Source organism: Phalacrocorax carbo, chromosome 25 (assembly GCF_963921805.1).
Source record: "Phalacrocorax carbo chromosome 25, bPhaCar2.1, whole genome shotgun sequence".
NCBI classification, from domain to species: domain Eukaryota; kingdom Metazoa; phylum Chordata; class Aves; order Suliformes; family Phalacrocoracidae; genus Phalacrocorax; species Phalacrocorax carbo.
The window spans coordinates 1,273,034-1,288,400 of NC_087537.1; the positions used below are offsets into that span (position 1 = coordinate 1,273,034).

General features: G+C 43.6%; 1 protein-coding gene across 1 annotated transcript; it reads left to right on the top strand.

Annotated features, from left to right (window-relative positions):
• Positions 1-9,640: 9,640 nt before the first annotated feature.
• Positions 9,641-15,367, top strand: LOC104043614 (keratin, type I cytoskeletal 19). Its single transcript, XM_009503274.2, has 8 exons — positions 9,641-10,399; positions 12,102-12,184; positions 12,527-12,683; positions 12,942-13,103; positions 13,247-13,372; positions 13,502-13,722; positions 14,510-14,538; positions 15,077-15,367. The coding sequence occupies exons 1-8, from the start codon at positions 9,950-9,952 to the stop codon at positions 15,106-15,108; spliced, it is 1,260 nt and encodes a 419-aa protein (XP_009501569.2). The 5' UTR covers positions 9,641-9,949; the 3' UTR covers positions 15,109-15,367.

A 15,367-nucleotide genomic window follows, 5' to 3' on the forward strand; every position in this document is an offset into this window, starting at 1 on the left:
CTGTACCTACCCAACGCACAGATTGCTCTACCTTTGTTACTCACAAAGTTGCAATGAATAATTTCTAGGACTTTCCTAAAATTATCTACTTCTTCCTTTTTATGTTGTTCTTCATCTGCAGTCACTGCATCTACATACACGTATCTGCAGTGCAACTGGTGATCTACTTTCTGCTGATAGCAATGCCTTTAATAAAACTTTACCTTCATGCAATGCAAACAAAACTGTGTGTCCAACAATCTATGTGGTATACTAATATTGTATTTAAATTTTGGTGGAACAGATGAGATATAACCTCACAGAGAAATTAAGGTTGGGTGTATTATGTAATATGGCCCCAAAGAAAACTGTGTATCCTAACTTAATCAGACGATGTCTGGACAAAATATCGGAGATGAACGAACACATTCACATTAAACTCAAGAGTGACACCTATAGGGAAGAACAAAGGACGTGTGAAACCCTTTTTCATAGCATACTTGCAAGGGATGTGGGAGTAGTTGATTTGCCAGTTCAACAGCTGAAATGAAACAATCAGGATTAATTGAACCCCAAAATTCATTAAAATTTTGGCAAATCAAAACCATTTGAGACCACATTTGGAGTGTTGCATTCAGTTCTGGGCCCCCCAGTTTAAGAAGGACAGGGAACTGCTCGAGCAAGGCCAGCGGGGAGCTATGAGGATGATCAGGGGGCTGGAGCATCTCCCTTGTGAGGAAAGGCTGAGAGACCTGGGCTTGTTCAGCCTGGAGAAGAGAAGGCTGAGGGGGGATCTCATCAGTGCCTATAAATGTCTAAAGGGTGGGTGTCAGGAGGATGGGCCGGACTCTTTTCATTAGTGCCCAACGCCAGGCCAAGGGGCCACGGGCACAAGCTGGAACACGGGAAGTTCCACCTGAACACGAGGACAAACCCCTTCCCTGTGCGGGTGCCAGAGCAGGGGCACAGGCTGCCCAGAGAGGCTGTGGGGTCCCTTCCCTGGAGACATTCACCCCCCGCCTGGACATGGCCCTGTGCCCCTGCTCTGGGGGTGCCTGCTCAGGCAGGGGGTGGGACGGGGTGAGCTCCAGGGGGCCCTTCCAGCCCCACTATTCTGTGATTCTGTGATTCTGTGATTTGCCTTTGGGTCCCTGAATGAGAAATCAGTCCTATTCAGGCGGCCCTCTCTCCCAACTTTTAGATGGGGGCTCTATCTAATCTTGTTCAATAAAAGGAAAGGATTCGATCAGGAAATGAGTGATGAGTATGCAAAGAAGTTCTTATAACACAAAGTTCAATTGTTAGGATTATTCCTCCTGGCATGTGGGGAGGTCTGGCTAGGTCTTATTTCGTAAGACAGAGATCCTAGCTCCATGGTTGTAGAGCGTTCTGGACGGCTGGGTGGAGGGCGGAGGCAAGGTTCAGTCTGTCTTACTAAAACCGCTCCCCTTCATGTAACACACTTGCGTTACAGGAAGAAAAATCGGTGAAATACCTTACTAATTTAAAGCTCACAAATCTGTATTTCAGCCTTTGATCTGCAATGGGCGGAGAAAGTAGCCAAGCGGGGCCTACGGCATACCAGGTGAGTGACTCAGCTGCCACCCGTAGCCCATAGGGGTGGGTCTCACAAGCCCTCATTGTTCTCTCAACAGCATATAAATCACTAACGTTTTTAATTCTGTCAAAAGCTTTGCACTTGCACTTTGGTTTGCAAACTGATTTAGGTCGGATAAAATACCTTCTTTTTGGATAACAGTGTATTATTTAAAAAGGCATCAAACTGTCTACATGTTACAGTCCGAAGCCAAATTCTCAGCACAACAAAGAAAAAGGTGAGTCAGAGAAACTATTTCCCTAGAAAACAAAGGAGATTTGTAAAGTCAAAGCAAAAATACCTCACAGCAGGACTCTCCCGCTCCTCTAAAAGCTAACAGAGGCTCATGCTCTGCCTTATGCTCCACTTTACTTCTCCTACCAACCAGTGCTGACTACCTCAAAAAAAGCTCTAAACCTCAGCTTTAGCCAGCTATGATGGGCTTTGGGGTGAAATGCCTTCCTTGACGACCGTTTAAATAGACAGAATGTTTCTGATCCCAGAAAGGAGCCAACTGTTTTCTGGGCTGTCTGTCAGGAACATTCTCGCATCTCCTGCTTCTCTTCTGCTGTCTCTCGGAAGTGGGAAAGGGGAGAAACCTCCGTGCTGGCTGTGCTGCCCTCAGCCACTGCAGCACATTTTACCAGCCATGAGCTGAGGGTGCCTCCTCCGCTGAGCCGAGCACACTCGCCTCTGGCTTTCCTCTGGCTTTGCTGGATGGAGTTATCAGGCAGGACTTACCAGAGCATTCATTTGCCCACCGTAATATCAAAGCCCATCAAAACAAGATGGAACGAGCTGAAATCAGCCTGCATTTGCAGTGCCAATGCGAGGGAATATTGCACTCTGCTCTTTCGCGTTCAGTACCGTTCTGTTCCTTTGGCTAACCGCTCGGCAGAGACAGGTCCTACAGTCTGGCACAAGGCTTTCTCTGAAGCCGGCGATGCAGTGTGTCGGTCCCTACGGCGCGTTGGTCCACACAGCATCCTCTAGCGGCAAATTCACAAAATATACAGCAGGATTTGTGACAGCAGCTGTTCGGTACAGCCTCAAAAATTAAAATCAAGCCTCAGACCTGGGAAACGGTTAGGCCAATTATTAAATAATAATAAAACAGATACATTTTTCACAGGGGTAACATTGTGATACCAGATGGGGTAATAAAGCAAATTAATAGACAGACATGAAAAAGGTTAGAAATTAATTCATGACGAAGGACTGGGAAGAGAAAGAGGGGAGGCATCTGTTTCACATAATTCTGCCTGAACACTTTGAGGTAATTCCATATGAAATCAGCAAATTCAGATTAAGCCAAAACCCCCTGGACTGTTCTTGCATGCATTTAATTAGCATTGAAGTTGTTTTGTCTCTGTTTTCCACTCATTTAATAGCCACAGTGGCTGCCACAGACAGACAGGGAGCCTGGTACTACCAAGTGGAGAGGAGAAGAATTTTATCAAGAATGAGGTTCAATTAAATGGTGCTGTCTTTAAAAAACAGGCCTGTAGGGGGGACTGTGGAGATACTGACATTTTGTACTGTTACTATTTCCAAAGGCAACCAAAAGTATCGTGCATTACAATCTTGGGGTGTGTCTGAGTTTCTTAATTCTGGAAATTAATCATCTCTACCTGCATAATATAACATTTTTAGGAGGTTAGATGAAGATGAGAGGGGGAAATGGCTGGCTAGAGAAGAACCCAAACCAAGAACCAGAAATGAGTGGACTGAGTTCTCTGAGGGGCTTCATGCCGGATCCTGACTCCCACGTCACGACCCTGCAGGACCTAGTGCCGCAGCAAAAGTTTTTGTTTGCAAAGGCAGCTGTCAGGCACGGGCACAGGCAGCAGCCCATTGCCTCTAAGCCTTGCAGCTTTGTGCACACTCTTTCCAAAGTCTCTTGCGCTTGGCTGCAAGGAAACGGTACTGCTGCGGCGGCACCTGCTGCCTGCAGCCTGGCCAGGCCCTTTCCCTTCAGCCAGCCTTTCGCAAGGAAGACTTCCCTCTTGGCCACCACCACTGTCTCAAGTAATGAAAAAAGAAAATCTGTGATTCACTGTGCCTCTGATTAAAAAATCAGATGAAAGGAAGCTATTTTTGTGGTATTTCTCACATTTACCGGCCTACCATAATCATGAAAAATAACAGCAGTCAAGTTAAGCAAGTATGAAAATTCTTGTAGGAAAATCCTTTCTTTCTGAACTGCGAGTAACAAATGTCCGTTAAGTTTCCTGTAATACATAACATTTTGGAGTGTAATCCTAACACACTTCTGAATTTCTTTAAGTATTTTCACACTATGACAGACATTAAGGGCAAATGCTGTCACGGTTGTACGATCTCAGGTGCGCTGGAGCCGGCTTTCATAACTGATTTAGTACTGCCTGAAGAGAAGTTTACGCACGCTGCAATTATTCCTAATAACCCACTATTTATGAGCCCACGCTCAGAGATGCATTGCAAAGACTGGCTGCAGGGAACACCTTTCCACTGGCGTGCACTCCTCTGCTTAAACAGCCCTGGCAGCAGGAGTACGACTGTGGATCAAAGGCACTTACAGCCTTATTAATCAACATTTTCTAACATTTCTGATCTTAGTTCAGTTCTTTCCCACAACCCGATGTCAGACTGTCAAAAATTATGGCAGTACCAAAAAGTTCACAGTGATTACACACACGCAAAGGTTTTAAACATATGCTGACGACTCCTTTCTGTTGAAAATGCTGTTAGAATCTTACAGTTTTTATTAGTTATTAAAGCTGAATCCATTGGAAAAGAGTGGAAAGACACTCAGCAAGTATTTCAGTCAGCTTGATTTGGTGGTGGTGGGCTGCCCAAAAGATCTAGACAGTTGGTGCAGACCTTAGTGTTTAATGAAAAGAAGATTTAAAGCTGAATACAAGTGTCAGAGGCTGGTGAAAAACCATGTGCGGGGTTACAGTGATCAGCCAGGACTGCTCAGGAGGGTAACCTACCTGATACACTCAAATACTGTGAAATTTACCTATAAACTATTTCTTTCTGAAAATGGAGCAAACTGTTAAGAATAATTAGAAATACCCTTTTCCTTCCCTAAAGGAATGTGGTCATTCTGGACAGACAAAACCAGGGCTGCAGGTCGTGTTTCCCCGAGCTGACAGCTGCTATGAGAATAAGCTGTTTTAAAAACATCTCCCTAGCAGTCGCTCTTCAAACAAGTGGCTCCAGGACTTGCCCTCACAGAGCAATACAGAGTTTGATTTTCTCACTGAGCCTAACAGAGATCTAGAGACTGAGAATTTATCTCAAGTGAAAACCGGTACGAAACCACCCGTAGGATCAGGAAAGCCCAAACCCAGCTGACAGGATCCATCAGCAGGGTAGAATGAGAGCTCCTTGTTTTCTAATTTGACGAGGAACATGTGTTTAATGTTTGCACAGTAAAACCTCCACCCTTATTGGAAGCCATGCTTGTCACTATGATCAGAATATATTCTTATAGAATTAACAAGAGAAATAATCATGTGTAAGTACAGAAATACAAATATATAAACATATGCATATAAATATATGAGCAGATAAAGAGTACAAATACAAATAAGCTCTCCAAACGTTTTACAGACATGAACAGAATAAAACAGCTCATCTCCCTCTGTGCTATGGAACCCATCTACTCCGCCCTCCTACCAAGTCTGGGAATCTTTTCTGAGTAGGAATTTTCCATGTGGCCTACGGGAAAATGCCCCCTGAGCAGCTCTGGCCTCCTCCTGCAGCATGAATCATAGCAGAGCTGCAGCTGACACTGCAAACACTCAACAGGTACTTGGTTCCTCTGAAGCCTGGGACGGGTTTAGCCTATTTGGTTTTGGCAGTGGCCTCTCAGTTGCTTATTGCTGCTGCCTGCAGAAACCTGACCTCTCGTCAGTTAGACGTTTGACTCTTAATAGTTTCCAGCCCCATCATACCTCACTGAGATTTACCAACCGGATAACAGGTTAAAGGAAGTGTTAAAATATACCCAGTGACTTGTCTTTCGCTTATCAGGGCTTGGTATCCTAACTGATCCTTTCTTCCCATGCAATTTTTAATCATGCTATAAGAAAATCTATTTTATTCTCCTGTCTCAGGTACTTTACTCCCCAGTGTGCATTATCATTATAGTTCTGGACTGATAGAGAAGTCAAGAGTTTAAAGCTATTTATGTTTCTAGGGAAACAGAGACAACGATGAGGTATTTCCAAAAGGACACACCACATCCGGTTTCAAGTATTTGCCAAGTGTTTGCACTGCTCCCAGTCATTTATGTGTTTGAGTTCTTAATGATCTTTTATGTGTTTTCCTCATACTAATCTATCAAATATTATATAAATGAAAAACTTTGAGAAATTAACTTGTATATCCCAGCATCACTGAAGAAACCTGGAGCTGAAAAGGAATCCCTGGCTTTCAGGTTCAGCCCAAATGACTGAAACGTCGATTCTTTTCTGTGTGAAAGAACTAGACCCTGGATAAAAATGAATTGTCCTGTGTCTTACTCCCGTAATTTATTTTAAAACTGAACCTTATTTCTCATCTCTTTCAATGTAGAAATTGGGGCACCCATGTGCACTTCTCTTCACCAAACACATTGCCTCTACTTTGCAAAAACAGTAATTTTGAGGAAGGTAACAGTGTTGCTCTCTGCTCTTCTCTACCCTCTTTTTAAACTGGTAACAGCTGTGTGTGCATGTGCTAGGACCTGCCTTTCCAGCACGTAAACACTCTTGTCTTTCAATCTCTTGGCACATTCTGTGAGTATGTGGCAATACAAGGTTTGTGAGGATTAAAAAAAAGATTAATGATGGGATATAAAAGCAAGAAAGCTAAGAATTGTATCTTAGGCAGATACAATCAACAGAGTAATTTCAGTACCAGCAGCAGATCAGTTCTTACTATTGTTGGTTCTTCCCACAAGGAAGTTTAAAGAAAAAAACCAGATCATTTTATTTTTGAATTAAAGAGATTCAAACATTTCCTGCCTATGAGCTTCACCAGGAGAGAAAAGCATACAAAGGTGTGATTTTAAGAGGGCCTATGACATGATCAATAGAGTGGGGTGGCCAACACTTTCCTGAGCGAGAGGAGAGATGAAGACCAAAAACACGTGTACAAAAGAGTCAAGAAGCACATTTTCTCGATGGAAGCAGAGGTAGAAAGGAAGAATTATCAGAAGGGACGAACACTCAAATTCAGAATAATAACCTGGCTTTCCCCATTCATCTGTGGAAGCATCTGTGCAACTGCAGGCACCAGTAACAGAGGTTAAAATGTTCCCAGAGGTCATTCAATTGTAATCGCATTAGCAATCCCTGCAAGCAAATTTAGCAGGATGAGAGGGGTGAAGTATATGCCGGTATCACTCAGGGGCAGTAAAAAATGGTTTACAAGACAATTAATAAAAATGCCCTGAAACAAAATGAACAGTTTTATAAAGCAGTAGTGACTGGTAGTGCAGAGCAGATGAAGGTGAAGTAGAGCCACGTCTCAGCCGGGAGCTTGGGCGTGGGTGCTCCCGCCAGTCTGTCGGATGACCTCACGCTACTGAATGTGTCTCCCTTATCCTCAGATAAGTTGCAGATAAAGGAAATTCCCTTTGTTGACCATTCCTTATATTTCCTTTAAAAAGCTTGAAAAGCTGACCCTACAATACATTATGGTTATTGTAGTGGGAGAAAAGACCTATGCAGAATGATAAAAGCACCTCCTTTCTTGAGCAAACACTTTGCCACACTGAAGGCTTTGCCAAGCGTTTAAGTACATGTTATCACCTTACCAAAAACAAACACGCGCAGCCACTGAGGGAAGAGAGAGGTGTAAAATCAAAAGAAAATCAAAACCTTTCTGGAAATTTAGAATGCAGTTTTAATAAAAATGCTGCTTGAGGGACTGATTTGCTACTAGAAGCTTATGATGTATCTGGTGGTATAAACAAGATTAAATAGTTAATCCATTTGAAAGTGCTCCCAAGCTTTTCCTCCCCTGACACTTTCAGATGTACTTCCAAACTGCCATGAAGAATTGCAATTCATCCTTTGGGCAATATTTCCCGTATGCTGAAGCAAACCCAACCCGCCTGCAGCACGTTATCAATATGCTAATGGTATGGTATAACGTATGAGGATTGCTGCTTTTACTCAGGGTGTCAGAGGGAACACAGAGGCCTTCCAGACCCCAATTTACATTAACTGGGTCATAAAATATTATGCAGTATCATAAATGTGCATTTTGTTTTGCTAAGCCCCCAAAGACACCGCTTTGAGGACCTGACGTGGGAGTCTAGGGAACGAGTAAGGAGTACCTAGAAGGAAGGATGTTCCCCTCTCCTTGCAGCAGGAGACAAATCAGAATGCATCGGTACTTGTTCTCCTTTAAGCTTCTTGCATTTCTGTTCAGTGAAGAAAAACGCATGGACTTATGTTCTTTATCCTGTAACTGTGGACTTCAATGTTTGACAATAAAATAAGTGCTCTTCTGTAGCTTTCCTTTTGTCTGCAGGCAGACAGTAACTTTCTGATACTATTATTTCACCTACCCGTAGGACTTGGAACAGTTACCTGCTGGGCAGGTTTTTCCTGCCCAGGGCTGAACAGGACATTCAGATCTACAGAAGGAATGACCAGCCTGCCTTTGGCAGGCAGAAGCGTCCTCCCTGTCTCCTAGGAAAAGCTGCTCAGTTTTACTGTGCAAGTTGGAGAGCTGTGTGAACACAGCAGTCTCTACAGAAAGAAAAGAACTCGGCTGTGCTGCCCCTAGGCTGCAGCATCCCAGTCAGGTCATGTATGGTACACGTATGTTGTATATATCGGGTGATATATTCTGTACGTGAGCCACTGCAGAATTCCTCTTCCCGATACAGCCGCACAATTAGGCACAGACCATAGGGCTGTTGATACAGGTGTCTTGGCCAGCTTCCAGCTTGTCTGTTTGTTCCCTCACCCTTCCTGTGTTTACCCTGCAGTTTGACTTTTCCCTGTGTACAAAGGGAGCACAGCACTAATGTGTGGTCTAAAATACCTGATCCATTTTTTATTGGTGTAGAAAGTCTAGACAGAGCATGCATTGCATTTGGCTTATCTTTAATTCTTTATTTCGATATTAAATGGTTTTCTCATTGAAACATCACAGCATGCGTCTTGCGCTCTAAAGGTTCTGTTTAGTGGAAGCACTTGTAGGTGGCGGAATTTCTGCCCAGGCCTGGTTGCTCCCTGAAAGCTGCAGATGCTGGCACACCGGCTTATGCCCTCTTTCTTTAAAGCGGTTCTCCTGGGGAGTCCTGGAAGTTTGGAGGGTGCGAGGGGTGTAAAGTGAAAGAGTGGAAGACAAGATGCAAGTATCGTTCGTATGTTATGGGCACTCATGGAGGAGCTCAGAGTAACTAAGCAACATTCCTTTTGAAAATGCATTTTGGATAAGAGAGGACTTAACATTTTAGAAATACCATTTTCATTAATCTCAAAGACCAGAAGGCTAAGTGATTACATTCCTTCTGTTTCCTTCTCTCTTTCAGTAGCAATGAAAGGACTAAATGTATAATCGGGTACTTGTTTCTGTTGTTGCTCGCTCCCCGCGTACTCAGGAAAGTTTAATGCTTATCTCTGCTACAGATACAGCTACAGTTCCTTGAAAAGGATGCTTGTTTCTGTAGAAAACCAGGCTCTTTCAGACAAGACATGCTCTCTGTCAGCCCCGCTCTTCTACTGTCAGCCCAAAGAGGAACTGAGAGCAAAGAAAGACTGGCAATGCTACTTCTGAAAGAAGGATTTTTCTTTCAAGGAAAGAAAAGGAAGGAGGAAAACAGAGGGGTAGGAACCTGTTTTGTCAAGGTCAACCCATATTGATCACCATTTGGGCTGCTTTCAAGCTCTGTTATCACTCTACCAATTACTAACTTAATCATGCTGTATTAAAACTCTTTCCTGAGAAAGGTGTCACATGACTTCGCTGCGGACGCAGCGCTGGCAGCAGCAGGGCTGTGCCCTCCCAGCCCTTTTGTTTCCATATAGGTAAACTGTAACTAGATTTATAACGCTCCCCTCAGCTGGGTGACGCCTGCTCCGAATCCCACCTTTTCCTTCAAGAGGCAACGGTCAGGGGGAGGGAGTCAGCTCCCGCGCGTGAAGGTATTTGGGAGAGAAACAGCCCACTTCATAGCAACTGACCAATAAGAGGAATTGTCGTGTTGGCAGAAGGCTTAAGGCTGATAAATTCCACGGGTCTCAGATAACATGCTCTGGAGACAACTCCCATTGTCACAGGCATAAAAGAGGTGGGTGGGGGAGAGGAGAACACACTCCTGCCGCGGGACCACAAACTGCGTGAGCTGCAGCTTGGGTCAGGCCCTTGGCATTTCCTACCATGGCCAGTTACAGCTTCAGGCAAGTCACCTCTTCTGTGGCAGGGGGACCTGGTGGCTCCTCGGTCCGTTTTAGTGGAGGGTCCTTCAGGGCTCCAAGCATCCACGGGGGATCTGGTGGCAGGGGTGTGTCAGTCTCCTCTGCTAGGTTCGTCTCTTCTGGCCTAGGAAGTGGCCTGGGTGATGGATATGGAAGTAGTTTTAGCAGCAGCTACAGTAGTGGTTATGGTGGTGGTTTGGGAAGCGGTGATGGCCTCCTGTCAGGAAACGAAAAGGCAACTATGCAAAGCCTGAACGAACGCCTGGCATCCTACCTGGACAAAGTGCGTGCGCTGGAACAGGCAAACTCTGACCTTGAAACTAAAATCCGAGACTGGTATCAAAAACGAGGACCAGGCCCAGCTCGGGACTACAGTTCTTATTACAAGACTATCGAAGACCTTCGAGACCAGGTTGGTGCTAATATTCATTAAAAATCATCTTAGATTTGCACTTAAGAAAGAAGCATAAAAACCTAAAGAGAAACTTTGCTACAAAAACGCCCAGAAGGCATTGCAGTTCATGAAAAGGAGAGGATGATGGAATGAATATGTAATGATTGGGTGGGGTGGATAAAGCAAATTGTCAGTATGGAATTAATTACTTTTTAAAATGTTAGCTAAGAGAATGTATAAAACAGTCAGTCTGAGATGCCTCAATACTTAAAGCTCTGATAATGCTTGCTTTTAACAAAGCATATATATACACATACACAGGCACACACACGCGCACACACACATATATACACACACACGCTGGTCATATACACATGTATGACCAGTTAATATATATAACCATATATATCCTGACAAATATAAAGAGATCCAAACAATGACCTGCCTATCTCTGTAGTCTGTTACCTGCCATACAACTTGAAAACCTTCAGAGGCACACACACACTGCTTTAAGGGTAAAAATAAAAATGGGTTAAGTACAGTTTTGTAAATGTGAAGATAGCAGCTCAAGATTTCATCACCATACATTTATTTTTCTTTCACATTTCACTGACTTAAGCTTGGAATTTAAATAAAAGCATGGAACCATTTGGCTTATGGAAAGAGGAAGTAGCAGACATGAAGTAATCAATCCCATATATAAATGCAGGATTTGCCCCAACAGCCCATGGGTACCTGATAACAGATTACTCTGAGACGATACACACCCTGGAAAACATAGGTACTAGCTGATTAAACTATGTAAATAAATGAAAGAAAACTTGAGGTTTAGTTTTCTCTGTTCAGCTTGGAGTTCATGACCGCTCCCACGCGGTTCGCTTTCTCCTTGCTTCAACCATTCACGTTCTCTGTTGATCTCAAAAGCTGAGCTCCAGTAAAGGCAGAACTGGCAATTAGATTTTCTCCTTTTACTATTCTTTTCCCTCCTGTCTTTTACTCCCCTTAGCTAGGGGAGAGAAAATGTTCCAGCTGTTTATATGGATGAACTTTTGAGTTTTAAAAGTGGCCGGCAAAAGAGACAGGCTTTCTAGGTAAAAACTGACAGGGATTACTTCTGAATAAACAGCATTTCCTTTAGGAGCTTTCATGATGCATTAGAAGAATCAATAAACACTATCCTAGATATTCCAGGGAATAAAAATGCGCTCAAAGACTATACAAATGCAGTATGAACCCCTATTATTTACAAAACACAAACATGTCATTTATTTCAATATCATTCAGGCCTTGAGATCACTTCCCACTGTTAAGAAAATGCATAATGAGAAGAAATCCTGCCAAGAGGGGTCTGCAGACTTTGCACCTCTCCGGAAATAGGTTTCTTGCCTCAGCCCTAACACATCCCCTCCCCCTGGCTCACCAAAGTCCTCTCCCTCCAAGACAGCACGTAGTTCTGTCTCACTGTGGGACTTCTAGCTAAAAGCCACTTCATATGCCAGATGAGAGTAAGAGGACAGACAATCATGGCAAAAGCACTGTGATAAATCTGTGCTACCTATTTGCTACAGATCATTGATACTTTCCTACTGAGACCAAATAAAATACACTTTTATTTGATGTAGCTACAGATGAACTAGAATCTTAACTCTTTTAGCTTCAGATCAGAAAAGAAGATAACATAGTTGTGTCAGCCTCAGCAATGAACTCTCCTTGTTTGCAGATCCTTGATGCCACTATCAACAACTCGAAGATTGTCTTGCAGATCGACAATGCCAGGCTGGCTGCTGATGACTTCAAAACCAAGTGAGTAATTTCTGAAAAGAAAGAGTCTCTTGAGCAGGCAAAAATCCTTGTGGAGCCAAAGAGCAGTGGCTGTGAAAAAAGAAAGGAACGCCTATAAAATCTCTGTATGAACACTAGTTTGATCCTCTCATTGCAGCTCAGCCCTTTATGTATTTGCTGAAAGCGCCATCTGCACCACGGGAAATTTTATATCATGTAAAATATGTGAGGAAAAGTTTAATGCCAGACACGGTTGCTACATCATAAATCCTACAGAAACAGACACATTTATAGCAAATGATGTGTTTCATGGTGGGCTGGCTTCATCAGCTAACCTGAATAGTTTTGTTTTGCTTTTTTAAGGTTTGAAACCGAGCAAGCTCTTCGCATGAGCGTGGAGGCTGACATCAATGGCCTGCGCAGGGTCCTGGATGACCTCACCCTGGCTCGAACGGACCTGGAGCTGCAGATTGAAAGCTTAAAGGAGGAGCTGGCTTTCCTAAAGAAAAACCATGAGGAGGTAAAAAACCCCCAAGAAACAGGTTTGAAAGTGACATTAGTAGAACAGTGTGTGGAAATGTGGCGTACCTCAGGACTGCCCTGGGCTCTCCAACAGTGAGGAAAAGATTTCTGTGCAGACAGCAAGCTAAAGATACCCCCTGACAGTATTTAAGGGGAGTCAGTCAGACCTTAGCTCTTGAAGAAAGAATGGAAGGTTCATAATGTTTTCAGTTTATGATTGTACCCACTTTTGTCTTCCTCTGCCATGTCCACACAGGAAATGAGTGCCCTGGGAGGGCAAGTAGCTGGCCAGGTCAGTGTTGAACTGGACTCTGCTCCAGGCATCGACCTCTCCAAGATCCTGGCTGATATGAGAGACCAGTATGAACAAATGGCTGAGAAGAACAGGAAGGATGCTGAGGCCTGGTTCCATAGCAAGGTAGAAAAAACTCCATATTGTACAAACACTAACCAAAACAATCCATGAAAGAAACAAAATCATTATTAAAACACACGGAAAACGGCTGTGAAAGCCTCACTCGGAGGCTCCATACGTCTCATGTCATGTTTTCCCTGTTTCAGACCGAAGAGCTGAACCATGAAGTAGCTGTCAATACTGAACAACTGCAGAGCAGCAAGTCCGAAGTCACTGACCTGAGACGCACCTTACAAGGGCTGGAGATAGAACTGCAGTCCCAGCTCAGCATGGTATGTTAAAATGTGCACTGTGAGAGCCCCCTGCCCCGCTGAGGCGGGTGCATATTCCCCTCCCGACACGGAGTCCTGCATCCGGCAGCAACCTTTCTGTGGTTTCCCCTCCAACCTCTGTGCTCTCAGAAAGCCGCGCTGGAAGGCACCCTGGCAGACACGGAAGGGCGCTATGGTGCCCAGCTGGCGCAGATCCAGGACCTGATCAGCAGCATTGAGGCACAGCTGGCTGAGCTCCGAGCTGATATGGAGCGCCAGAACAGCGAATACAAGATCCTCATGGATATCAAGACTCGACTGGAGCAAGAGATCACTACTTACCGACAACTGCTGGAAGGCCAGGAGTCCCAGTAAGTAACTCTGCCCCCTGCAGAAAACCTTTTTGCTTGCCCTCATGAAGCTTGACAAAGCCACGGCCCTCACCTGCCACAGCACCACAGTAAACACAACTTCAAATACTCCTGGGGTTCTAAAATTTTTAACAAATTAATTTTCTGGACCATGGTGGAGCTAGAAATGTTACAATTCCCATTCAGTTTGAGTACCTCAAAGAGTTTCTAAACAAAAAGGCAAACTGGCCAGCAGTACAAGAGATTAAATGCAACTAAGAGTTAAAGTGGTAACTAATTGTTAGTTGCTCGACATTTGGGAAACATAGCGCAGTTAGTCATGTTTTATAGAATACAAGGATTAACACCAAATTCCCGCAAACTTCCTGTTGCCAGATAAATAGCTCTTGCCTCATAGGAATCAGTGTAGAAAAAAATATTCTGAAGAGGAGTGAAGGCAGACGAGGTAGCTGTTTTCAGACAGCCCCTGAGTGGACCTCCCACATGGGAGCATAGCTATCTGTCATTTTACATATAGCCTCAAGGAGGAAAATATCTCATAGCCTGGAACAAAAAAATGAGGTAGGATTTGAAAGGCTTTGATTTCCTCTATTCCTTCTTTTCCATAATTGTCTTTTCCTAGAACAATTCCCTCTCCTGAGCTGAGAGGGAAAGCAAGGAGATGACCGCCTCTTCTCCAACTATATACAAAATGCACCTGATAGAGAATTTGCTTTCATGCATCCTCATCTCAGGCAGCATTTGGTGTGTTACCTCTCCTTTCAACTGTTATCTCTTTGTTCTACAGGATGTTTGGCTCCCTTTCTGGAACTGCTGGTAAGAATTCTTGCTCTTTCAGGAAACCTTTAGAATTCAGAGAATTTTTATTTTCTAAAGGGAAATATATGTACGTTTATGGTAGTTGTGCCCGCTTGAGAGACTGGGCTGCTGCACGGATTTGTGTGACAGAAAAAAAATCTAACAAGTAACAAATGATGACTCTGGCTAGAACTGAACAAATTTCAGTCATTAAAAGATGTTAGACATCAGAAAAAAATCTCAGGCTATGCTACTGTAAAGGCTAAGTAAAGCACAAAATGCTTAATCATTTCCCAAGATGAAAGGATACAAGAAATTTAAGCGTGGCCAGCTCAGGGGAATTGTATGAACACGCCAGTAAAACTTGCCTTGAGCTTTTAAAGGTCAGCTGCATTGTAAAAGGGCTGTATGATTCAAATCAATGCTATGAAGAAGAAAACTTCTGAGAGAAGGGAATGAGAGATGAGACACAGGCGAAGCTCAGCGCCCACTGCAGAGTGGTCTCGTGTGTGTTAGGCTTAAGCAATTGCTGTTCTTTCTCTCCATATCATTGTAGACAAAAGAGACAAGCTGGCGGATGGAAAATAGGACTGAAAGTCCTTCAAATGTCCTCTTCAAAATGAGAAAAAGCAGACAACGTGCGGGAATTGAAACGAGAAGAATCACTCTAAACTGCTGGAAATTACTTTCTTAAAGCACAGAAAATTCTTGGCTACACAAGGTTTAAGTAGATTTATCCATTTAGTGGTGTCTAATTTGCAAACTGGGTTAGCTTTTCAATTCTTACTAGTTCTTTCATGTACTGAATTGCTGTATCTACTCCAATAAAGATGATCCTCTTCTTGCA